The 26,619-nt window shown below is 49.1% G+C and overlaps 4 protein-coding genes across 4 annotated transcripts; all 4 read left to right on the forward strand.

The window, feature by feature from the left end:
* Nucleotides 1-549: 549 nt before the first annotated feature.
* Nucleotides 550-4,675, forward strand: LOC120959266 (SET and MYND domain-containing protein 4-like). The gene is made up of 3 exons (XM_040382543.2): nt 550-814; nt 880-2,481; nt 2,557-4,675. Exons 2-3 carry the CDS (start codon nt 920-922, stop codon nt 2,891-2,893), a joined length of 1,899 nt encoding a protein of 632 aa, XP_040238477.2. The 5' UTR covers nt 550-814; nt 880-919; the 3' UTR covers nt 2,894-4,675.
* A 3,368-nt stretch (nt 4,676-8,043) lies between these two features.
* Nucleotides 8,044-9,606, forward strand: LOC120959631 (ficolin-2-like). The gene has a single exon (XM_040383190.2). The coding sequence runs from the start codon at nt 8,462-8,464 to the stop codon at nt 9,479-9,481; it is 1,020 nt and encodes a 339-aa protein (XP_040239124.2). The 5' UTR covers nt 8,044-8,461; the 3' UTR covers nt 9,482-9,606.
* Nucleotides 9,607-9,701: 95 nt separating this feature from the next.
* Nucleotides 9,702-11,457, forward strand: LOC120959513 (ficolin-2-like). The gene has a single exon (XM_040382964.2). The coding sequence runs from the start codon at nt 10,361-10,363 to the stop codon at nt 11,408-11,410; it is 1,050 nt and encodes a 349-aa protein (XP_040238898.2). The 5' UTR covers nt 9,702-10,360; the 3' UTR covers nt 11,411-11,457.
* A 6,043-nt stretch (nt 11,458-17,500) lies between these two features.
* LOC120957169 (serine/arginine repetitive matrix protein 2-like) lies at nt 17,501-26,052 on the forward strand. Its single transcript, XM_040379226.2, has 4 exons — nt 17,501-18,504; nt 18,757-22,855; nt 24,170-24,365; nt 24,445-26,052. Exons 1-4 carry the CDS (start codon nt 18,219-18,221, stop codon nt 25,297-25,299), a joined length of 5,436 nt encoding a protein of 1,811 aa, XP_040235160.2. The 5' UTR covers nt 17,501-18,218; the 3' UTR covers nt 25,300-26,052.
* Nucleotides 26,053-26,619: the final 567 nt, after the last annotated feature.

Raw genomic sequence — 26,619 nt, forward strand, 5'->3', positions numbered from 1 at the left:
AATAACGCAGCATGAAATGGGCATTCTTTATACGCCAAATAGTACACCAAATGAATTTAAAACGGATTAGACACCATCATCATCCAATAGAACCAAAGGTCAGGTGAAGGTCGCACACGCACAAACGAAATTTTAGGGCTTTCAACGCGGTTTATCACGCAAAAATCTATAATTTTTACTATTTCGAGCACCATTCGGGCAGATCATGGTTAAAAATTTAGAACAAATGTTACTTGGATTGAGAAGGATCCAACTATAGTCTATCTAGGCACCTTGCAATAGATTTAAACATTAACGTGAAGAGTAACATAACAATTCTATCATCATATTCTCACTACGAGAGGTATACTTGTGCCAAAATCAAAGATGGACACATCTGTCAATGCCGAGCGAGAAATAACAGTATTTTTCTCCGTTTAGGGCGGTGGCAACGCTTTTTCGCATGCGATTTTATCGGACGGCCTGTCAAATTTTTGTATGGGATTTGACAGATAACGTCGGACGACGAAATCGCACGTCCGACGTTATCTGTCAAATCCCATATAAAACACGTCCGATAAAATCGCATCCGATGAGCGTTGCCACCGCCCTTAATAAGGCCTGAATGGGTGATTCGAGCACCAATTGAACATGACGAGAACAAAAATTTAGTACAAATACACTTGGGCTGATTTGGGTTTTTTGTTAATTGGGTAAACCCCAGAACAATGCCAATATTGCCCGCTGCAGCAGGCGCGGTGAACCTGTTCTTTCATGTTGCTTTTCGCAGTAATGAACAATACAGCCGTTACAATTACATTCCTCTTTGTTCCGCGTGAGTTTTATCATCTGGTCCTGGATGCAAATTGCTGTTGGTTATTGATTTTATTTCAATTTTAGAATTTTTTAACACATAAACCAGCCAAACACGGTCGTGAGTATGTACGGACCGCTCAGTGACAAGAATTACGACGTGACCAAGCTGTTTGGTCAACTTTGGGAGGAAACGCTCCAGCAGCGCATCATCGAGTCCACCCAAAACCAGCCGGACGATGACAGGGTTGCCACGATCATTAAGTGTAAGATCGATGACTTTCTGCGCAGGTTCCCGTTTCACGAACGGCTTCAGCTGCAGCCCGACGCAAAGGATAATGCGAAAGCGCTTGCTGCCCGCGTCCTTGGCAATGAACTGTTCGCGCTGCCGATGGAAGAGAAGTACCTACAGGCACTGCGATACTACAATGAAAGCATTTCATACTCGGCGCAGGGTTCCGAAACAAGAGCGCTTGCGTACGGTAATCGGTCCGCGGTCTGTCTTAAATTTGGCCTGTACCAGGAGTGTTTGGAAAATATACGCCTAGCAAGGGCCTCGAACTACCCAGCACGATTGGCGGACAAGCTGAACAAGCGCGAGCAGCACGTGAAGCGATGCATCCAACACGACCCTCCCGTATTTCCGGACAGGGTTAAACATACGCCTGGAAAGTATCGGCTTCGTTCCTCGGGCCATCCGGCACCGAAGTTGAGCTACGAGGCACACGCAAACGTTCCCCAGCTGGTGAAATGTGTGGAGCTGCGCCAGGACAGTGAATTCGGTCGTCATTTGGTGACGACGAAGCATCTGAAGGCAGGGGACGTGCTGCTGATTGAGAAGCCGTACGCAAACTTACTCATCGACGTGGAACGACATGTACGTTGCGCGTTTTGTCAGAATGAGGACAGATTTACGCTGATTCCTTGCGAGGGATGCACCGTGACGATGTACTGTTCGGAAGAATGTCGGGACAAAGCGCACAAGCAGTATCATCGATACGAGTGTGGCGTGCTGCGTGACTGTTGGCGCATTGTTGGTCACTTGTTTGGGGGCATGGTGGGATTGCGTACGGTTGCCACGGCCATCGCATCCTTCGACCAGGATCTCGGGGGATGGAATGATCATCTGAACACGCTGGACGAAACAAATGTAAATGCATTTACGATGGATTGGAACAACGCAACGGTCAGCGATATCTACGACACGGTACAAGTGCTCGCCACGAACCAGAAGCGGCGTTGTCGGAAAGATCTGGCGGAGCTAATATTTTTCGCCTCCATCGTGCACCGGTTACTGTTGGAACGCACAGACTTTGGACCGCTGTGTGAGTCGAGTCCGACAAGAAGCAAACTTCTGTTCGATCTGCTGCTACGCCACGTGCAAACTTCCCTGATCAACAAGAAGCGGGTGCATCACATGGAAGCGGTGGAGGTAAAAGATGAGGAGGATGAAGATACTAAGGAAAAGGTTGGGGATGAGTTAAACGATTATTTCGACTACGACAGTGAGGAAGGAAAACCAACACATTTTGAAGAGCGACCGCATGCGATGGCCGTTTACCCGCTGTCCAGCATGCTGAACCATAGCTGCGTACCGAACGTGGTCCCGATCAATTTGCTCGACGGACGGTGTGCTATTATGGCCATCCGGCCGATCGCTGCCGGAGAGCAGCTGTTCGACAACTACGGGTAAGTGTGGCCGGAAATTCAAATCATATTGCTCGTTCAAACTTTCTTCCGTAACGGGATTTCCACTTTTTTCAGGACTTGTACGATCCGTTACGGACGGTCAATCAGAGGGATATACCTGCAGGATTGCTACCTTTTCCAATGTAGCTGCGGGGCATGCCAATCACACGTGGAATGTGCGTATACCGATCCGGAGGAAGCCACCTTGCTTCGGAATCTGGAATTGCTGCCTAAGGTGGAGACAAAATTGTTGATGCTTCTATGGCACATGAACCAGGACGAACGGTACTACACGAAGCATCAGCTAACGGCAATGCAGCATAAGCTGGTGCATACCCTGCGCATGATGCACAGCTTTTCGCCGGACGATGAGCTGTTCCTTGTGGTTAGGCAGGAAACGCTGCTCTTCTGAACGAGCCGAGAATATTATTTTTCTTGGCAATTTCACTGTTAAATTTCATTATTTAGACTTAATAAGCTTCATTTATTCGCCCTGACAACTGTTCAATGAATGTGTCTCTCTTTGTGCTAATAACAAAATAATGAAGCATGATACTGATTGTTTCTGCAAATAGCGGAAATTTCGAATTAATTTAAAATTATTACTTTTTAATCGCTCGCTTCTTATTTTTTTATGGATGAAATTTCCAAACGAAATGCTAAACGAATTAATTGAACGCAATTAATCTGTTTGTTTAATTTTTTTTTTCATTTAATGTCCTTAATGACTCGAAGAGCTTTCGCTACAAGCAAAAGGAACGTTTCTCTAATTTATTTAACACGATCTGTTTTTCGTGTATTTTGGTCATTTCTCGTAATGCTTAAAAACCATCTTCGTATCATGTTTGCTATTTCAACAAATAAGAATCTATAAAATATGAACAAATGTTACAAAACGTGCGAATAAATCAAAGTCTTACCTTTGAAAAAAAAGCCCTTAATTTTAAAGTAAAATAAACAAACCATTACTATCGGCTCAACCAAAACGGCAACAAAACATCGTTTAACAAAAAATCGGTCAAATCGGGCGTGTTTGTACGGCAATGTTCGGCTGAAAACTGTTTCCAACCACAAGTGACTGTTCATGTTAAGTTAGAAGCACGAACAAGAAGAAGGTGTCGTACGTTTGGTTTAATAAAACAGCGGTTTAAAATGCAATTAAACCTAACGACACCGAGCCCGCCGTGGTCGCGGTAAAGATGGCTGGAACGGTCCCAAACCGCCAGAAGTGTGAGTGTGGGTGTGTGTGTCTGTCCGATAGTACAATTTAAAATCTTCATAAAACGATTATCACAAACGGCGGGAAGATTTATCGTGAACTTGTCCTCCCGGGGGCGAAAGCCGTTCGTACGGACTCGCCCACTACGAAAACCACAATCATCCGACACAAGGCTGCTGCTGCTGCTGCTGTTCCGTCGTTCTAGCCACCGCTGGCTGTAACCAGCTTCCAACAAGCGTCCATTTTGCGAGCCGAAAAAGGAGAAAAACGCCACGCAAGTTCTGTGCCGCTCGCCAGAAGGGACACACCAAACAGCTCGCCTACTGCGTCCAGCATCCATGGTAAGTGAAAGTAACAATTTATCGCCCGCCCAACCCGCGTGGCAGTTAAACTTTAACCACGTTCGCGAGAATCAATAGACAGGAAGAGAGAGACAGAGAGTACCGTTCGTCGAGAGTAAAGGGGAGACAATTTCTTCACATTCGCTGGTCGCTGTGGTAACTCGAGAGCCGCAGGGAAGGTAAGGAAAACATTGCATATTAAACGTATTGGAAGCGGAATGAAAAACTGCAACCATAGACAGTTTCGTTTAATCATAGCGGTCGTTTGCGTGCTGAAGGGGAAGGTCAAACCCTCTCTCGATTTCCTCGCGACTGATGAACAAAGGGAACGCGCTTACACAGCGTGATTGGATCTCAGACATACCCGTCCGAAAAAAACCTTGCCGAACTTCATCAAAGTTGTGCAATATAGTTTACAATATAAAGTGAAACGCAAACGGAGGAACGGGATTGGAGTTTGAAGTACCCCCAAAACAGCGAGCAGAAGGGTAAAAGCAGCTCTCCGGGTGGGGGAAAAAACTATCTAAACGCCAAACTATTCCAATCATCTCCGCGTGGTGGGTTCTTCACGCAACGGTGGGTGCGCTGCTAAACGCGCAAGGTGTCGTGTCCGTGTCGCTCGTCGCACGTCGAACCGGAGTAACGGACACGGTGGATCCGTTCAGTATTGAATTAACCACACAGACAGTCATTTTTCAATTTCAACTGGAAAACCACAATTTATCTTGGGCATGCGGCATTGCACTTCTACTCCCGAAAAAAGCGAGCAGCTAGTGGTCGCAGGTGTAACGAATGCCGCATAAGCAAGAAGGATGAGCTAAGCTGTGGCGTGCGTTGGCAGTTTTCCGGCGTATTGAGCGGTCCTCCATATGGTGCATACGGTGTTAAACGGGAGTACACAAAATTTAGTACGGTTCAAGAAAAAATGGGTTGGAAAATGCACGTTAAGATACATCTAAAATGTGACTCAAAATGGTAGCGGACAGACCTATCCAGTCCGGCTCTTCTTGACACTTGTGTCAAGGCATTCTTTGATGTCTTGAAGTGCAAAAGGATACCAGGTGTTAACAGCGTCTGCAACCTTTTCGACGGTTTCCACGGCACTCTTGCCTCCCCCTCGGAAGGGAAACTCCTTTGTGCAGTAGTTTTCTCGCATTTCTTCTGCCTGATAGCTTCTTAGCTAAAACTACCCCCCTCTCGTTGGGTATCGTCCCCAAACCGGTACCCGGAATTCGATTAGGCGAACTGCCGAAGTATTGAAAAGTTAGATTTCCTCTTCCCTTTTACTTGGGTGGTCATCTCGACGGCAAAACCTTGCCCTGCCACAGTGTGGTGTTGTATTGGAACAAAAGGAAAAGTACACATCGTCGGGGTAAGCTGAAGACTTTTTGGCTCTGACCGGCGCGTTGCAGTCGTCGGCAGTAGGGTTTCCCCAAAATTGAGTGTCTAGCTTTTCCCACCTAATTTTCCAACCAATTTGCTGCTGCCCTGGCACACTATTCGCCGGAATCCCCCAAAAGCGTCCCGAGCCTGTCTCAGCCCTTTGCACCACCGGAGGGGGCGCACCGCCGATTCAATTATCAAACCGCAATCGAAAATAAAGTATCTTAATTTACTGTTTCCAATCTTTTGTCGCTGTCCCGGCTGTCCGGCTTTGTCGTCCGAGGCCGAGGCTGTTGTTACGGTCCCCGCAAAAAACATGACCAAACCCCTCGCCCTCGTGGGCTTGACTCGTTGGCCGTCGCTCGCACCGGAATAGCAATCGGAAATAGTTCCAAATGGACTTCTGGGAATGGGCGTTCGAATACAGGCGAAAGAATGCGGCAATATGCGAGGACGCAAGGACCGAGGAAACAGTACAGCAGGCCGTGAAGCTGTCATTCAGTTCAGGCGATTACCAATACGAAGCAGAGACTGTTCACACATTTCATTGGGTTTTTTTTTCTCTCTTCCTCATCTGCTCGTAATTGTTAGTCCACAGTGCCATAGAGTGGCACCGAATACTGCCAGAAAATTGGATATTAGTTGCATATTAACTTTGGACTGCAAACAATAGGAAGTATTTGTAGCTGCAGACAGCGCTACTACCATCAACTGAAATTTATCAGATTATACAAGTTTAGCAAACAATATGTGGATTAGACTGTAAAATCAACCAAGCAAACCCGTAACATGGTCGCTACAAGGCATTACAATATTAGTACATCTTCAATAAATTATAACGATAAAACAGGTGGATCAATACTAAAATACGAGCTTTTTAGTAGTGATGGGAAAAATGAAGTTTTTTCCTCCAAAGTTTTCTGGAAGCGATTCCGGATAGCAGGTCCGGAATCAGCTCCGGAATCGGAATCCAAATTGGTTACCGAATTTTGACCGGTTTCGGAATCAGAATTGGTTCCAGAATCGAAATCGACTTCGGAATCGGAGTAGGTTTCGGCATCTCCATTAAAATTTAGGCCTTTGGGTCCAATCATGCTACGTATTGATAGTTACTAAGAATCCAAATTTTCTAGTAAATGATCCAATCTCAAGGAGATTTCTAGACTGCTAAAAATTTCGCTGCTAAAACTTCTTATTTCAATTCAAGAACTGATTCTCATTCCGGAGCTAATTTCATTTCTGGAGTCAAATCCTGATTCCTATTCCGGAGCAAATTGCGATTCCCAGGTCGAATCCGATTGTGGAGTCAATTCTGATACTGTATCGAATCGAATCGATTCCAGCATCGGATTTGGCTCCGGAATTGAATCCGAACTTCAATTCAAAGGCCCGATTCCGAGCTCGCACCACTAATGCAAACTAATTTACATCGCAAGGGTTTCGCTTCAAAGAACGAAAACGAAAATAATGCCGGAGTTTCTTTTTGTCATAGTTGCCTCGTTGGTTGGCATATCTTTCGAAATTCCTTGATGTTGTGACGTTGTCTGAGTAATATTACAATTAGCCAATATTATTAATGAATTATTATAATTCACTAATCATCACAAATTATATTTGTGATTTATCAAAAGGTGGCTACAGGATGTTGTGGTAGATACTAAGGCACTCATCAACTGTTGTAAGTACCACGCAGTTGGATAGTGAGTACTTGCTAGTGAAGGGTAACGTTGGCAAAAATCCGGAGTCGTCTCCGATCCGACTCCAATAAATTCGGAATCGACTCCGGAGGGTAGGTCCGCGCTGCAATATCCGGAGTCGTTCGGATTCGTCCGAAAATGCCCGGAGTCGTCCGGTGTTGTCCGGAATTTCCAGGAGTCGCCCGGAGTCGGAGTCGTCCGGAGTCGCTCGGAGTCGCCCGAAGTCGTCCGGAGTCGTCCGGAGTCGTTCGGAGTCAGAGTTGTCCAGAGTCGTTTGGAATCGGCTGCAGACGGAGTCATCCGGAGTCATCTGGAGTCGGCCGAGGTCGGCTTGTATAGGAAGTGCACGCGCAAAGTGAAAGACAAAAAAATACAACGAAAGGAAATGTCTGATCACAAGTACATTAAACCACACGGCTCCTGTTAACTCCGACAAACTCCGATTCCAAACGACTCTGGACGACTCCAACGACTCCGAACGACTCCGAACAATTCCGAACGTCTCTGGAGGACTACGACTCCGGGCGACTCCGGACGACTCCGGACGACTCCGACTCCGGGCGGATCTAGTGGTTCCATTTTGCCGGAGTCGGAATCGGACTAACAATAGTCGGAGTCGGATCGGTGTCGTGGGTGCGCTCCAGTCCTTGCTACGGGGGAAGGATCTATTCAAGGCTCGAACCCACAATTTGTTATGTGAAGACCTAGCCGTGGGAATCATCTGTACTTTTTAGAGTACTATAGCAGTCAGTTTTAAATAGTGATACTATAAAAGGAAGCTGCATGCAACATTGCTGAGAATTATTTCAAAAAAATATTGTATTAATTATATCTACCTGATCATGACCATTTATAGAGCATTTTGGCTGAACTTCTACAGCAACTGGGAACGATTTGGGAACAATGAGTGAGAGCTTTTGATCGAGGTGGAACGATTGGAATCGACTGACGACATCGTGCACCTACGAGCTGATGGTAGAGTGGGGAGATTTCTTCGGGAACTCTGTGTACGCACAGTGTAAGTTCCTTTGGTCCTCCTTTATGGGATTCCCTTTTGCTTCGGTTGCAAAACGGGCGAGCTGCAATCATTTGATTAATACGCGGGCTGATGGGTAATGAAGGGGATTTTTGGTTTGCTGTGTGGAACACAGTTCGATAAGGTGGTTCTACTACATTTAAATTTAACCACACTCTGAACCCTATATTGTACGATATATATTGCCACATTGTAATGGTGATAAGCTTCCTACTCCCTATATTTTGTCCCCAAGTTGGCATTGCACTTCGCTAGAACGGTATAAAACGGAGCTGCATTTGCCACTGTTCAGCATTATTCCATCATGTGCGTCTTTAGAGTGCTGTTGTACTTAGTGTTTCTTGTGTTATCTCCAACTAAAGTTCAGGGCGATGAACAAAACGCCACCGAATTGTCCCTCGAAGGGTTTGAATATCAAACCTTAACAGTCAAACTGGACTATTTGCAGCACAAGCTTACCGAGATGGACTTTGCGATAAAGGAGGATCGAAGGACCACCGATCAGAAGCTATCACAGCTGGGCCAAGTGATGGGTAACAATTTCACCACTTTACAGAACCAGTTGAATAACATTCTTAACGAGCAGGCAGCCATAGCCAATCAGGAACGGATGCGAAAGGAGATACAAACGCTAGCATCGAACAAAGATGTTGCTCGATTTCTGATCAGTTCCGCATCGTACGCTCGAACGATCTCATTTCCATCGTGCAAAGAGGAGCCTTCGGAATTGTCAGGAAAGTATCTAATACAACCTGCTGAAAACGATGAACCATTCCTGGGATACTGTGAGCAGACTGCTTTCGGTGGAGGTTGGCTTGTGTTACAGCATCGTTACAACGGATCGGTGGACTTTTACCGCAATTGGACAGAGTACCGGAACGGTTTTGGAAGCGTCGATGGAGAGTTTTGGCTCGGGCTGGAACACTTGCATCAGATTACTTCAGAACGAGAGCATGAGATGTTGGTGGAGCTAAAAGATTTCGATGGAAACTACAAGTACGCACGGTACGATCAGTTCGAGATCGGCAGTGAGGCGGAGCAATATTCGTTAAAGAAGCTGGGATCGTATACAGGAACGGCAGGTGACTCATTGACGTACCATAAGGGTATGAAGTTTACAACCAAAGATCGAGATAATGATGAAAGTAGAAGTATGAACCTTGCTGAGAATTATGAGGGAGCATGGTGGTACAAGGAATTTCACCTGTCCAATCTTAATGGACGTTATAAGAATGCTTGGGACTTAAAAAGTATGGTATGGTTCACCTATAAATTAAAATCTATTGGTTTAGCATACTCAAGAATGATGATTCGGGAAACATAACCGATAAGGTGCTGTTGTTAGTAACATTATTTTAAAACAGTAAAACAAAAGCATCTTTTGCTAAAACAAATGTGTGATTGCATGCATTAGTGAGAAAATATATCAAATATAATTGATTAACTCAACTAAGTTTGCATCATTACTTCACTATTCACCTAATTCCTAAAGGTAAGTGCGTGTCATTGGGTCAACAAGCTACTAAAGCTACACAACTGAAGAAATACATGACCACTTGTCGTTGGTTACATGGCTGCAACACCGTTCTTAAACAGTAAAGATGCGGTTAAAATGCGGTTGACTCGAGGACTCGTTGCTATTTCTTCACCGACAAATATCTTTTGGAGCACTTTCTTTTTTTTTGTATTTTTACATAGATTTAGAACATAGATTGACATAGATTTAGAACATAGAACATGTTGTTGTAATTAACTTATATGCCAATTGTTGAAAGTGAAATGTTTGTAACATTTTAACAAGTAGCTCTCCGGAATGCTATTGATGATGTTAAAGAATTAATCAAATGGTAATTTGTAGCTCGCTACTATAATAATCAAATAACCGCAAGCGATAGGTAACGTTAATAGAAAAGGTCGCATTTACATTTACAATTAGCCTTACTGTCCCCAAAATTTGAGATAAAACAACTCAACTAAAACAGCAAGCTAAGCGACTGATAAGGGTATGACCGCATAATTTTGCCTACGTTATCACACTTTTTGAGACCGCATCCGAACCGACCGTTCTATGCATGCGAATAGCACAGATCACTAAACAGATAACCAACTAAAAACGCGGAACTATAAAAGGAAGCTACATACGCCGCTGCTTGCTCAGTATCATTCCTCAAAATCATTCTAGTAATTGGTTCTAGCTCTGACCATGGGCGTTAATAAAGTGTTCTTGTGCTTTGTGGTAGTTTTGTTTTCTGCACCGAAAGTGTGCGGCGTCGAGCAAAATGGCACAAATTCTTCCCTCACCGGGTATGGGTATGAAATCATTACGGCCAAGTTGGAATACCTCCAGTACAAGCTGATGGAGATGGATTTCACCATGAAGGAAGATCGAGAGACGATCGAACAGAAGCTGTCGGAGCAAAAGACTCTCTCCGAAGGGCTACTGTGGGCCATCAACCAGCTCAGTCAAACGATCGGCCACAATCTGACCGTACTGCAAACGCAGTCTAATACAGTGCTCTCCCAGCAGACTGCCTGCGCCAACCATGAACTGATGCGAAAGCATATCCAAATGTTAGTTGCAAAGGAAGATCGCGCCCTGCTCAGGGACTATTCAGACACTACCGAGACGAAAAGCCCCATCAGTTCGTGCAAGGGCGTAACGGGAAAGCACTTAATACAACCTACCGCGAACGATGAACCCTTCCTGGCACTTTGCGAAGAGACCAGTTTCGGCGGAGGTTGGTTAGTGGTTCAGTATCGTTTTAATGGTTCGGTGGACTTTTACCGCAATGGGGAAGCGTATCAGAACGGTTTCGGAAGCGTCGATGGAGAGTTTTGGCTCGGGCTGGAACACTTGCATCAGATTACGTCGGCACGAAAGCATGAGCTGCTGGTGGAGCTGAAAGATTTCAATGGAAACTACGTGTACGCACGGTATAGTGAGTTCGAGATTGGCAGTGAGGAGGAGAAATATGAGTTAAAAAAGCTGGGATCGTACACAGGAACGGCAGGTGACTCATTGACGTACCATAAGGGTATGAAGTTTACAACCAAAGATCGAGACAATGATAAAAGTGGAAGCACAAACTGTGCTGTGAATTATGAGGGAGCATGGTGGTACAAGGAATGCCACCATGTCAATCTTAATGGACGTTACAAGAATACTGAGGATGCAAAAGCTATGGTATGGTACCACTACAAATCGGCTCATACTGGTATGGCATACTCAAGAATGTTGATTCGTGAAGTTTGATGCGTGATCGCGTGATGCGTGTAATATGAATAAATACAATTTAAAAAAAAAACCATCACACGTGTTCTGATCTTATATGTTTGGTAGATGGTATGGTTGCACACACAGCAGAATTGTGAACTCTTTCTTCTGTTTAATCATATACTGGTTGTACTACGCATGCAGATAAGCTCAACCGATAGCAACATTTAAACTCCGTCGGCATGTAAAGGGGGAAAGAAAGTCAATCGTCCATAGTGTGTTGAACAGTTGTGTTGTATCACAGAACGAAGAGATCATCTTCCGTTAGTAAATTATTAATGTACATTTCTCCAGTGTTCTTTTTTATCGATGGTGAATGGTCGGTGTCGGTAATTTCTCAGATTTATTCCTCTCTAGCGATGGGATATCTTCAGTTGGCACTGTTTATCCAGATGGAGTTCGCCATGAAAGAAGATCGGTAGATCATCGATCAGAAGCTGACCGGAGTTACTGAAGCTATCAGCTGATTAAGGTGATAACACACGATCACACCACTCTGCAACCTCAGACGAATCAAATGCTCTCTCAATTAGTGGTGGGAGCTCGGAATCGGACCTACCCGAATCCGATTCCGTGTTCGGTATCAATTCCAGAGCCGATTCCGATGCTGGAATCGATTCCGATTCCGGAGTCGATTCCGGAGTTGGTTCCGGAGTTGGTTCCAGTGCCGATTTCGGAGTTGGTTCCAGATCCGATTCCGGAGTTGGTTTCAGAGCCGATTCCGGAGTTGAATCCGGAGCCGATTCCGGAGTCGACTCCGGAATCGATTCCGGGATGGGCTCCGAAATCGATTCCGAGATCGGCTCCGGAATCGATTCCAGCATTGAAATCGGCTCTGGAATCAGAATCAGAATCGCAATTTGCTACGGTGACGGAATCAGGCTTGACTCCAGAAATGGAATGGTTTGAATTGAAATAAGATGTGTGGGAAGCGAAATAAGTCCGGGAATCTCCATGTGAATAGATCATTTACAAGTAAACTTTGATTCTATGCCGCTATGAACACATAGCATCATTGGACCCAAAACGCCTATTCCTATGAAGATGCCGAAACCGACTTCGTTTCGAAGCCAATTCTGATTTCGGAGTCAATTCCGATGTCGGAGTCGATTTTGATTCCGGAATCAGTTCCGAAACCAATTCCGATTTCGGAACCAATTCCGATTCCGGAGCCAATTCCGATTCCCGAGCCGATGCCGGAACCAATTCCGGAGCCAATTCCGGAACCAATTCTGGAGCCGATTCCGGAATCGATTCCGGAAACTGATTCCGGACCTACTATCCGAAATCGATTCCAGAAAACTTCGGAGCTAGCCGGAATCGATTCCGACGAAATCTTCATTTTTCCCATCACTACTCTCAATAAAAGGTCAATGCCAACTACGAATAAACGCTAGAAGTATTAACAGAGAACAATCGAGTTCAGATCAAAGTTAGCTTAGGCTCAAGTCCATAGTGCAGTCCGTTTCGTCCGTGCAAAGAAGATGCATCGAAGGTTTCGGGATAGTATCTAATACAATCTTCTGCAAGTAACAATCCGATCGTTTAATATTGCAAGCAGACCCGATTTATATATTTTTAGCAACAATCCTTACCAAGCATATTCCTCTCAGCCTTTGATCTTAATAGGAGCTACTGATGCAATAAATGTTTCTCAAACTCTTCTAGAAAATCCCTTTGGCTAGCCTTTATCTACAACAAAATTAGAGTCTGTTATCCTAATCAAGCGATTGACGTACCCAGCATAACTTTGGAACTATGCCAGATTTAATAAAAAAAGAAAGTATACCTTAAAATGACTTTGACACAGTTCACACTCTTCCAGCAATACGCCAGCGAGCAGTCGTACTGCGTTCTAAAGCTCGGCTAATTGACTCCCTTCGTTGGCACTCCCTGTCCTTTTCCACTGCCAAACCAATGCGCTCATCCTTTACCAGTACACCATTCACGGTCAAACTTTAACCGCCTCTCGGTGCAAAGTTATCATCGTCTTGTCCGTGCGCTTTACCGAAAGTCACCGGGAGCAGCGCGCGTACCATATTAATCATTTCAGGTAATTAGAGACTTCTTTCGGCTGCGGCACATACACACACACACAGACCGCTCCGATCGTGGCATGATTCCAATTTTTATTTCCCTTCTCCGGAAAGCTTTCCACAGACTTGGTTTTCTGGCCCTTCTTTTCGGGCAGCTTTGTTCGCTGGCTCGTCATTTGCAATTTGGCCATTTGGCACCTGGGTGGTACGGTACGGTGGTTGCGCACAATGATTCCCTGGGCCGCGTTTGCTACTGCGTGGGGGGATCAGAATTTCGCAAAACTCATTTCAATATTTTAATTAGTATTTCACTCATCCAGTTGGTGGCTGTGCGGCAAGATGGAAGTGATAGAGAGAAATCAAGCACAAAAAAAGGATAGGATAATGAATATTGTTTCCGATTCGCTTTCCTTTTTTGGCTGCATTTTCAAGGAAGAAAAGTTACTGTATTTTTTTAAGAATACATTTATATTGCTATGCATGAATTATAACACGCGTAATACCACGATTTAACATGTCAAATATTTTAATTGAATGCAAACAGGATCAGCATAATTTGCATTAGGGATTGAGGGGCACTACTCGCACTGCTTGTAAAGTTTTCGTTCGGCAGATTACGACCTCGTTACTGAATGCAGAAATGTTACTTTTCCTTTCTAGTTTCTACATTCAACATTAATTTTTCTAGTTTCTATTTCGTATTTATTTGTGTTTTTTCCACTGTAAGATTTTCGAGAATTTATTTCTGTAAGCTTTCACTTTCCCTTATTGTTGATTGGTATTGAAATTATGGTACTAGCAACGCCGGTGCAATTTGCTTTAAAACTATAAACTTCAAGATGAGACCAACCCTAAGTGCCACAAATCCACTAAACGACCACTAAACGGGATATAAACGGCTCAAGTTCTCAAATTAATAGGAATCTAAAAAGGCTTCGTTTAGCAGACGATAAACGAATGATGCATTCTAAAAATAGCAAAAAAGCTGGTGGCGCCATCTGTTACTGGTATAACCACACAGTAGAGCTTTCTTCGCTTTAAGTGTTTTCTCCTTCCCTCTGTACTATTGTATGGTTTTACATTGAAGTTATTCAGCTCTAGAACTAGAACGGCTTAAATACTACAGTCAGAATTCAATAGTTGAACGCTTTTTAGTTGGCATGCTTTTTAGTTGAACGCTCGATAGCCGGATGACAGTTCAATTAAAAAGCATGCGTTTGTATGGGAAACCCGGTTTTTGAAAATTTCACAAAAATCTCATAGCTTGCTGGCAAAAAATTCAGAATTTTGTTGTATGGAAAAACGTGGAAAATAGTTGGCAGGCAATCGAAGTTCAACCAGTGAGTTCAGACTGTACACCCATACTTATTCTTTTTCTTCTTCTTCTTCTTCTTTGGCACAACAACCACTGTCGGTCAAGGCCTGCCTGTACCCACTAGTGAAGTGAGCTTGGCTTTCAGTGACTTATTATTTACAATAGCAGGATAGTCAGTCCTACGTATGGGGCACGGTCTATTCGGGACTTGAACACATGATGGGCATTGTTGTTACGTCGTACGAGTGATGATAAGATGAAACTTGTCGAAACACATTGCAAGAAACGGATAGCAATATAATGATGAGTTGTAATACGCCATCTATTGATCAAACCAATGAAGCTGTAGAGCTTTCATTTTTTTTCTATGGATATTCAATTTTCCAGTCGTTTAGGCTTAATCTGTGGCGCTTGGGGCTATGAGTTCAATCTACTTCGTTCTATTCTAATTTAGAAATAGGTATTGCTGTTCTTAAAATGAACAACAAAAAAACATGCCTGTCATGGGTTCAAGCCTCGAATGGACCGTACCCATACGTAAGACTGACTATCTTGCTATGGTAAATCAATAAGTCACTGAAAGCCAAGCCCAGTAGTGGTTAGAGGCAGGCCTTGACCGACAACGGTTGTTGTACAAAAAAAATCTTAAAATTAACTCCAATTCAATGCAACTAAGTCATTGAAAATAGTTCCAGGACAATTCAAAAAATCTAACGGTGCCATACAACCAAGTTTAGCATTTATTATATTTATTTTGTTTTACGCAAGCTAAATGTGGCACATCAATTGTTTTTAAGTTCTCTAAACACCCAGAGCCCAAATGCTGCATAGGAAAAACGTAACACAAAAATGTGTGTTAGCCACTGTTATGAACTGCACTATTTGCTCTTTATTTATACACTTAGAACTTTACATTTATAAATAATATACACGAAATACAAACACGTTAAAACGTAGGCCGCGCGCCAGCCGCACCGAGCGCCCCTGCCGAGAGCTCCTGCTCGATCGGCCTTCGTGCACACTCTGCCCGGCGCTCGGCACACACTAAGCCTTGCGCGCTTAGTGTGTGCGACAGTGTGCGTGTACACACTGTCGTCCCCCTGGACGTTGACCGGTGGCAGCGCAACTGCCACGGCAAGTCCAGGGGTCGGCACGCACGGCTGCCCACAACATCTCCCCCTTTATTTATCCGGAGGGGTCGAACCGACACGGGATATTCCACTGAGGGAATACCGGTGTGGTGACACTCCCCGGCCGATGCTGGTGTATTCGGTGGATGCTGTGGCGCGGACGCTTCTGCTTGCCCTACGGCTACCGGCACCCCTTTTCCGCCCCGCCATCACCTTTAATCGCGCTCGATCATCATCGGCTACGATTACTTGCGGCGGCGGTGATGCTGCGTGTACCTGCGCCTTTCTCTGCCCCGCTATCGTCCCTTTGCTCCAGGTCGGCGATGACGATCTTGTAGCGGCGGTGCTGAAGATGAACCACGGGCGGCATAGACTCTCGCCCTTCTCACGAACAAAGCTGTAGCCGGGGCGGCATGACCACCTCGCCCCCATTCCAACCTGCGATGCTGCATCCAGGACTGCTGTTGTTGATGCTGGGCGGCATGGACCCTCGCCCTTCCTTCACACGTTCCTGCTGCCCGTTGCTGCTGGTGCTGATGCAGGTGCTAATGATGCTGCAACCAGGGCGGCATGACACCCTCGCCCTCTTGGTCACGATGCAGCCAGGGCGGCTTGATCCTTCGCCCTTCCTTTGCGCGTTGCTGTTGCTCGTGGTGCTGGATCCAGGGCGGCATGACACCTTCGCTCTCTTTTAGACACTGTGGCTGTCTCCGGGGCGGCATGACAACCTCGCCCCCATAATACAGAGCAGCACCCGGGACGGCATGAGTCCTCGTCCCTTTTCCACACTGCATCCAGGGCGGCTTAGATCCCTCGCCCTCTTAGGACACAGTGGCATGATTGCTGTTGTTACCTCAGGGCGGCAATGAACCTCGCCCGCTGAAGCTGGGGCTGCAGCCTGGCGGATGACGCTCTCGCCCATAGCCCGGCAGCAAGGCGGAAAGCTTCCTCGCCGATGACGCTGCCGGCGCTGCTTGGACTGCAGCCCGGCGACCTTCACACGTCGCCGAGAGTGTGCAGCGCTGCCCATATGGCCTCCTTGATGGGACGTCAGCCGGGGGCCTCGGTCTTGGCGGTGGCGGCGGCCCAATCCTTCCACGGAATCCCGGACCTTTGCCATCGCGATGGCCGCTACGATGATGCAGCGAAAGACGTGCTCAATCGCGATGGCGACCGCGGGTTCGTACTGGGATCCCCCTTACGCAGGAGGATCCCATCCTCGTCGCCACTGTTATGAACTGCACTATTTGCTCTTTATTTATACACTTAGAACTTTACATTTATAAATAATATACACGAAATACAAACACGTTAAAACGTAGGCCGCGCGCCAGCCGCACCGAGCGCCCCTGCCGAGAGCTCCTGCTCGATCGGCCTTCGTGCACACTCTGCCCGGCGCTCGGCACACACTAAGCCTTGCGCGCTTAGTGTGTGCGACAGTGTGCGTGTACACACTGTCGTCCCCCTGGACGTTGACCGGTGGCAGCGCAACTGCCACGGCAAGTCCAGGGGTCGGCACGCACGGCTGCCCACAACAGCCACATGAAACATTCAGATTGGGAATGAAAATTTAACGGCCATCCCGAAACGGACCATTTGAATTCGGTGCGACGTTTTTGCGGCGACGTTTTCCCGTGCGCCTTCAAGCTGTCAAGGCGCATCTGTCACCCGCGGCCCGTCGCTGTCAGGCGCGATTCTGACGTTTTGTTATGTTTCGTGCGTAAACGTGTGTGCGTGCGCGCTGCCTATTTCTATCCCTGGTTTTGTGTCACCGTACTTGCGATACAAAATCATAAACTTGCCGTGTAAAAAGACGGGGCTAATCTTTTTAGCCTTCGACCCCGCGGATCCCCATCCAGCTGTGCCTACCGTTACGGGCGGAAGTTTACCCCAGGCGCCTCATTTGCAGCAGGCTTGCTGTGCCGCGGAGAGAGGCAGAAAGAGAGGCGCGAGAGAGCGAGAAAGAGAGAGAGTGAGCAGGAAGAGCGGGTGATGATAGCTGGTTGCTGTGTGTGCATCGCTTACCCCGTACTGCCCAGGTACACCGCCCTCGGGCCGCCCTGCCGTCAACCGATTGATTGCAAGCAGGAAATCACGGTAGACCCGACCCAACGGGAACTGTGAACAGGAACACCCGCGGAAGCCCTACACCGCTAGCTCGAAGGCCATCCATGGAGCTGTTGTCATAACGACGGGGCATTGCACTGCATCTCCCTGCCCGCTCGCGAGTCAGAGGCTCGCCATCCCCCTGTGCGTCGCACCATTTGGAACCATTTTAGATCGTGCCCGTCGTCGCCGCCCACACGATGGACACGGACCGAGCCACATCCTGCACACCGCCGCTGCCAGCGATCGAGCGCACGCCCGTACAGTTGACCAAGCAGCCCGTACAGGAACGTTCGCCATCGATTGACAGACACGAGCAGCAGGAGAGGAAAAAATCACCCCCGGCGGCGAATGCTGCCATCGATCGGCACAGCGATAGGGAGGCAGGGGCTGCGGGCAGCAGCGACCGAGAGGAGAAGCGCACCAAAAGAGCGAAAAAGTCGCGAAATCGTGACTCCAGCTCGTCCAAGGAGCGACGGAAAGACAGTGAGTATCTAGCGGAGGCTGTTTTTGACAGCAGGCGGTGGTGGCAATACGCTGCGAGGGTAGCCATTTTACGCCATCTTACGAGATGGATGTCGAAATTTCGGCTCTCCGATGATGTGCGGACAGTGGGGGAATTTCGTCAATTTGAAGTGATTCTATTTCGTACCCCAAATTCACTCGGCAAATGCATGGGACCTTTTGTTTTTGTACTAACACACACACATCACTTTGCTCTCCCCACTTTCCTTCCAGAGCACAACACACCCGTCGATTCCGACTCGGCAGCGGCATCGAAGAAGAAAAAGAAAGCAAAGCGGACGTCCCGAGAGCACGACACAGGCAAAGAGCGCCGCGGCAGCCGCCATCGGCACCGGCGGAAAGCGAGCAACGGTGGCACGGACGAGGAGAGCGCCAGCGACAGGGCCACCGGCAACCAGCGTGACAGCGAGCGCAAGAAAAAGAAGTCGAAAAAGCGACGATCCCGTTCGGTGGAGGAAAGGGCGTCGCGGAAAAGGTCCCGCTCGCGCACCCGGTCCCACAGCCAGCCGCGGGAAGAGGCCAGCAATAAACGCGACCACCAGCAGCGCAGTCACAGCCCGCTGCGCGAATCCGTACCGCGGTGGGGCGAAGATGCGCGCGATCGTTTCCCGCCGTACCAGGGCGGCAGCAAGTTTCACTTCAACAGCCGCTGGAACCCGTTCCGCAACCGGCGCCGGGACTTTCCCGATGGGCCGCGCAGGAATGGGCCGTTTCGGCCGCGCGTACCCGCAGCGGTACGGGCGGGCGGTACGCTGTCCGCCGTGCGCTACACCACAATCAGCCCGGTCATCAGTTGGCGCGACTGGACGCTGCCCGACGGTGAGGATGAGCCGCCGAAGGAAAAGAAAGTGAAGGCGGTGGTGTCGCCCGTTACGAAGGTGCAACCGATAACGCCGGCAATCGCGGCACTGCAGGAGTACGACGAAAGCGACGGAGGATCTTCCTCGGGGTCGCAGGGCGACCATCGCCGGGCGCAAAAGGATCTCGAACGTGCATCGCCCGGCAGCCGAAGGGGTGAAAGTAGCCGCGGCACGCCCGAACTCCCCCCCGCCAAGCTGCTGCAGACGATCAAGCGGGAAAAGGTTTCAACCGACGAGCAGGACGAGTACGGGCGGGCGAGCCCGCCGGCCCCGGTGCGGATCGATTGCAGCATCGTGAAGCAGGAACCGGTAACGGATGAGGACGAGCAGGAGCGTCGAAAGCAGGGCGAAGCGCAGCCGACGGTAGCCGCACGGCCAAAGTTTAGCTGCTCCTTTCTGGACGATCTTTCCAGCGGCAATCTGAAGCTGCTGCCCGACCTTTCGCCCGACAAAGTGCGGGCCGGCGGCAAGCACATCGACCGGGACCGGCGCGAGGGAAGCGAATCGCCCGACACGGACGACTATGCGTCGAACTGGGAGACGGAGGGCATGAGTCCGGCGGGAAGACGGACGCCCACACCGCAACAGCCGCCCGCCCAGGCGAAGCCATCCCCTCGGACTCCGCCGGGTCAGGCGGGCGGGGAGGAATCGGGCCCGTTGGCGGCGGTGAATGGTGAATCGCCCTCGGTCCTAAGTGCGGCGGAAAAGCGTGGCCATTTGAAGCCGCGCAGCCTGCACGAGGAGATTATTCCGCTGGACGATCTGCTGAACGTGCAGAACCAGCTGAAATCGTACCAATCGAAGCTGGAGGAGATGCAAAAGCTGAAAGCGCACCGGAGGCGCAAGGAGGATGGTTCGCCGGCAGCTGGCAGTGTTGCTGCGGCGGGCAATGGGGAAGACGGTTCGCTGCCAGCGGCCAGCGAGAAGCTGGCGGATGAGTATCAGAGCTTTATGCAATCGCTCGGTAATGCAAAGGAGCGGGAGCGGCGGTCCAGCTCGAGTAGCTCGTCGAGCAGCTCGGACAGTTCCTCATCCGGTTCGAGCAGCGACTCGTCCAGCTCGTCCGACTCGTCTAGCTCTTCGAGCACGAGCTCGGACTCGGATTCGGAGCACGATTCGGACGAAAAGAAGAACGACACCGCGAAGGAAGCGGAAGCGTCGGTGGAGCTCAAGCAGGCCGAACCGGAAGAGCCACGCACACCGCCCCACCGGCCGACGCTGGTCATACCGGAGTATCTGCTGCCGAAGGTGCCGGTCGAGGAGGACCAAACGCCCGCGTCCTGCACCAAGATTTACAGTATTCGGGACGATTCGGTTGCGTCGGAATCGCCGACCGTCCGGCCGCTCGAGCTGGAGCGCGACATGCCGATTAAGCTGAAGCTGCCATCGAAGAACAAAATACTGCCCACCGCCGGTACTTCCGCGCTGCTTGGCCACGAGGACGACGAGGAAGGCAATGCGCCGGGTCAGCGCCACACTGCCGGAGCCGAGCAAGCAAAAGAACCGTCGGCCCAAGCATCTACCGTCGCCGGCACCGCTTCGAAGGAGCAACGGGCGAGCAAGGAGCGGGAAAAGCGCTCGTCCCGCGACCGATCACACAACCGCAAGCGCAGCTCGTCCCGCCGACGCTCGCGCGACCGTCAATCGTCCACCGTGGCCAGCAGCCCGAAGCGCAAATCGCGCGATCAAGACAAGCGGTCGGCGCGCAAAGAGCGTAGCAGCACCGCCTCCCGCCACGGTTCGCGCAGTCCCCGGCGGCATCGAACGCGCAGCCCAACGCGCAGCCGGAAGCGCTCGCTGTCAAGATCGAGATCACGGTCACGCTCGCGCTCGCGGTACCGCAGCCTCAGCCCATCGCAACGGCGTCCGCCGAGCCCGCGTGGCCGCAGTCCGCTAGAGGCGAGAGGGCGCAGTGCTGGCCGTTCGCGCCGCCGCTACTCCGCCGAGCGGGAGTGGTCTACGTCGCGACGCTCCCGATCGCCTTACGCCGGCGGTCACCGTCGGCCACCGTCCCCGAAGGACGCACCGCCGATGGGGATGGTGGTGCACGGCGAGAACCAGATCGACATCATAACGAGCACGGGCGTCCCGTCGCCCAACGTGCACTCGCCGGTGACGGGCTACAAGAAGAGCCTGGCCGACTCGACCATCAGCGATGCGGAGCTGGAGCGAAAGCTTCTGCTCGCCGATCCGGCGTACGGTGGGGGCTATTCGAAGGGCGGCGGCGGCTACTACTACGGCCCTGCCGGTGAGCTGCTGCTCGATGGAGACCGAACGGCCGCCGGCGGCGGGTCGGGCCCGAAGCCCGAAGGTGGAGACGAATCTTCGCCCAAGCGCATTTCACTCGACGATCGCATCAACATCGTGCTCGGGATGAATGGTACGGCCGAGGGGGCGGCGGGTGGCAAACAACCACCCGGCAAGCATCACCTTTCGCACCTTCCCCCGCACCATCTGCAGCACCACCAGCAGCAGCATCACGGTGGGTATGGTGAGTATCCGCCATCGTCGCACGATCTGTACCAGCAGCAACCGCCCGGAGCGCGCAACCATCTGCCGCACATGAACTATCCGGCGGGCTACGGGGGCCAGGAGTACGGTGCGTTCGGGTATGGAGGACCACCGCCGAGAGGTCCACCGCCGTCCTGGGCGCCGCGCAGTCACCCGTACCAGGGCTATCCGATGGCTTTCGTCGGTCCGCCGCTGAACGCGATGCGTCCGGGCGGCGACATGGTGTACCGGCCACCGTACGGTACACCGACCATACCGACCGTGTCGGCCCCCAACAATGCCGCCACCGATGGCAGTAGCGCCAAATCGCAGGTGAAACAGGTTGGCAACGTGCTGGAAATCGTCCCATCCAGCACGCCGCTCGCGACCGCTACCACCGCCACCACCGCCAAACCGATCGACCCGACCGGTCAGTCCGGTGTGGGTGAAGCGACGGACACAATCAACGGCTCGGAAGAGACGATTACCGGGGCAATCGGCGACGAGCAGCAGCAACAACAGTCATCATCATCCGCCACCTCGTCAGCGCTCGTAACGCCCAAGATTCTTACCGCCGAGGAGCTGCAGCAGCGCCAGGAGCGACGCCAGGAGCTGAAGAAAAAGATCCAGGCCGAGCGGGAAAAGAAGCGGCGTGAGAAGAGCCAGCGCAAGGAGCGGCTGCAGCAGGAAATTAAGCGGCTGCTCGGGACGAAAACGATTGCCGGCGGCGTGGTCGCTGCCTCGGACGGTAGTGGTGCTGGTGTGGCTTCGTCCGGAGCGGGTGGGGATTTGATCGGTGCTGGAGCGGCCGGTGGTGGTGGTGTCGGCGGCAGTGGTGCCGGTGGCAGTGCGTCCTCGGACGAGGAGTTCGAGACGATCAAGCAGGCGGACCTGATCGCGTCGCTCGCTCGGTCGTACGAAAAAAGTATTCTCAAAACGGCCAAACCGAACGCCGGCGGAGGGTAAGTTAAGAGCTGTTGCGTGTTGATGTTCGTTAGCTTTTCGGCCTATCGGGATGCTTTGCGATTTGCGTGTAATAGTGACTAAAGTTCTGAATGAATCTTGGGAATGATTTAATGAATCTGAATCTCGATTGGAAAGTTTCATGAATCTCTAAGGTTCAAGAATATTTAAGATTCATGAATCTCTAAGACTCATGAATGCTTGGAGATTCATGAATATTTAGAGATTCATGGATCTTTGCAGATTCGTGAATCTTTGATGATTCATGCATCTTTCACGATTTATGAATCTTTAGCGATTTATAAATCTTATATGATTCATGAATCTCAAATGGTTCATGAATCCGCAAAGATCCATGAATCTCTAAATATTCATGAATCTCCAAGCATTCATAAATCTCTTAACTTCCATAGAGCTTAAGCTTCAATTCAATTCAATATTTTGAGAATCATACACATTCATTCATAAATATTCATGTATCCCTGACGATATTTGAATTTCATTGGATTTATGAATCCATTAAATTGTGAATTAAGATGTAGATTTTTTGAAGATTCATGAATCTGTCGAGATTCAGGAATGCTTGGAGATTTATGAATATTTAGAGATTCATGAATCTTTGAAGGCTCAAGAATCATTTAAGATTTATGCATCTTTGAAGATTTGTGAATCTTTAGAGATTCATTAACCTTTGAAGATTCGACTCGAGATTCGAATCACTCATCACTGAAGATTTATATGAATGAATCTTATCGAAAGATTCATTAACCCCAACACTATTAGTGGAAGTCATATGATTCTTCTCTGAAGAGTAATTTGAATCACCAAGTAATTCATAATATTTACCAATCATTGTGGTTTAATGAATAATTAATTATTCTGGAAGTGAATCCTGTATCTTCCGAAAATCATAATTATTGAATGATCCATCAATCTGTAAATAGTTCTGAATCTGGATATTGAACCGTGTCGAGGTCTTTCAAAAACTTTACTTTTTCTTAATTACAAATTCATACGATTCTTCAATGAAGAGTTACGCGAATCACGAATTGATTGCTTTCTAACTGATTCGTAAGAATCTCGAATCGTTATGGACGAATGAATCGTATGAAAGTGAGTCATGTATTTTCCTGTTTCTTTGAAGATTTTTATTTGTGAATCAGATTTATTAAAGCATTTCATTGATTCATTGAGCTGCATCAAGTGCCAAGCTATCCTAAACATCTCTATCCCTGATATTTTCTCAGAATCCATCGCCTACCTCGATCGAATAACTAATGTAGCATATTCTCCTTTAAATCGCCCATTTGCAGCTCTTCTACGGCCAAAAAATCCGTGCTGTTTGCGGACGGTGTGGCACCGGGCGATGAGTCGTCCTCCTCCGGCGATGAAACGAAGGAACGGTCGCCGAACAAACTGTCCGCCGCCAAGCAGCGGAAGAAGATGCGCCGTCAGCGGACGCTCAAGCTTACCGGCAAGAAGCGGCTGATTGACAAACTCAAACAACCGGTAAGTTGGCAACAAAATCACTTCACTTTTTTTGTGTGCAACCTGTACTTACTATTTCCCTTTCCCACCGTGCCCCCAGGAGCTGGACGAGGAAGCGGAAGAGATCGATCCAGAGCTGGAGAGTTTGCCGCCACCGCCACCACCGCCCGGTTCGCCGCCGCCCGAGCTGCAGCAGCCCCGCTGTCTCCATCCTCCCGTCGTGCGCATGATCGACTTCCGCGAGGGCGGCTTCCACGGCATTGGGCTACCAATGGGGCCGGGTATGGGACCGCCACCGGCGTTGCCGCCGCCCCCGCTCCACCAACACACGCTGCCCGGTGCCAACGGTGGTCCGCCCCCCGGGCTGCCCCCACTGCCAGTGCCGCCCGTACAGCTGCCCGGTGTGGGGGGTCCCATCGTCCCATCGGCCGCCCTGGCGGCTACCCTCGGCTACCGGCATTCGAATCTGCCGCCGCACCACCAACACCACCACCAGCACCCGCATCAGCACCACCATCATCACCATCTGCTGCCTTCCCATCTTGCCGCCCAGCGACCGGCATCTCCGCACGGCTCCCTGCCACTCCCGCACCACCACACGCACCCACCGCCCAACCATCCCGCCCACCATCTGTACCATCATGGGCCAGGCCTGGTGATGGGCATGTCGGTGCCACCGCCGCAGCACCACACGCTTTACCCACCGCAAGCGCTGCCGCCACCGCAGGCCACCGCGAACATTGCCCTCACGTACGGTGGCAAGAAGCGACCACCGATGGTGGTGGTGGGGATGGGTGGAAGCACCACCACTACCGCCAGCAGCAGCAACAACAACGGTGTCAGTGCGATCGAATCGATCGTGTCGGCCGCACCCTCTACCCCGATCACGAGCGGTACCAGTGCGGCCAGCGGCAGCGGTGGGAGTGCAATGTTCGACGGAACCCCACCGGTGTGATGAACCACCCACCACCACTGTTGTGCTGCACACAAGCACACGGCACACCGGCGTTCGGTAGTAGTAGTAATTTGCATTAGGATTAGAATAAGAGATTTATTTTCAACACACACACACACACACACATCGGTGCGCTTTACACTTGTGTATTCCTAATCTCTTCCCGCGTTTCGTTTTAATCTGTGTTTAGTTAGTAAGCTTTTAAGTTTTATGCTGCAACATCGTGTCTCTCTTCTCCCTTCAGCTTTGCAAAATGCATTTCGTTGCATTATCAGGAGAAAATGAGCCCGCTCTAGAGCATATGGTTTGCGCGTAGCTTTTAGTTCAACCAATAATGTAGCGCAGTATACGTACATAAGTGTATGTGTGCGTGTGTATGTGTGTGTGTGTGTGTGAAATAATAGCCTCAATAGGTAGAAGAGAACTGTGGAAAAATAGTAAAAGCGCAGCAGAGGAGAGAGAGAGAGAGAGCAATATATAGTCACGGCTCTTAACGATACGGTTGCCTGGAACCATATTTAAACGATTGTTAGTCACTGTTAAGGTTTGTTTTACATCATGCTGTAAAATCCCCCTTTCCTTCTCTTTTTCTTTATCGAATTAAGTACGTGTGTGCGTGTGCGTGTTTGTGTGGTACGCGAGAGAGAGAGAGAGAGAGAAGCGCCAGCAGTAGTTTAAACGCGGTACGAATGTAGTAGATTCAATGATATAGGATAAATAGAAAACGCTGAACTGTGTATATACGTAAAGAAACTCGAACGTGTCTCGTGAAGAATAAGGTTTCGAAGGTGAAAGAAATGAAGCATCCCGAGCAGGTATGTGAAGCTTTCAAGTATTTCATTCCCTAAATTTGTTCTTTAGTCATATTGCGGCCATATTTTAACTTCTTTTGTTGTGTAGATTGCATACTTTTAGGCGTTTGTTCATTGCTTCCCATAATTTGCTTTTTTTTTCTATTTGATTCATTCATTTTTCAATGCTTCGGCATATTTTGTTGTGTAGATTGCATACCTTTAGGCGGTATTCATTAAAATTCCAGCCTCTGTTTTTTTTTCTCTTCGACTCTTACGTTTCGACTAGAGATAGGTTCTCCGGATCGCACCCACAGTTGCGCTCCGGTTTTGGCAAGATTTATTCTGATTCCAATTCCAGCGAAATGGAATCGCCGGAATCGTTGGAATCGTCCGGAATCGTCAGGAATCGTCAGGAATCGTCTGGAATTGTCTGGAATCGTCCAGAATCGTTCTGAATCATCCTGAATCGTTCGGAATCGTTCGGAGTCATCGGAATCGTCCGGAATCGTAGTGGATCGATGTTATT

This window comes from Anopheles coluzzii, chromosome 3, assembly GCF_943734685.1.
Source record: "Anopheles coluzzii chromosome 3, AcolN3, whole genome shotgun sequence".
Lineage (NCBI taxonomy): Eukaryota > Metazoa > Arthropoda > Insecta > Diptera > Culicidae > Anopheles > Anopheles coluzzii.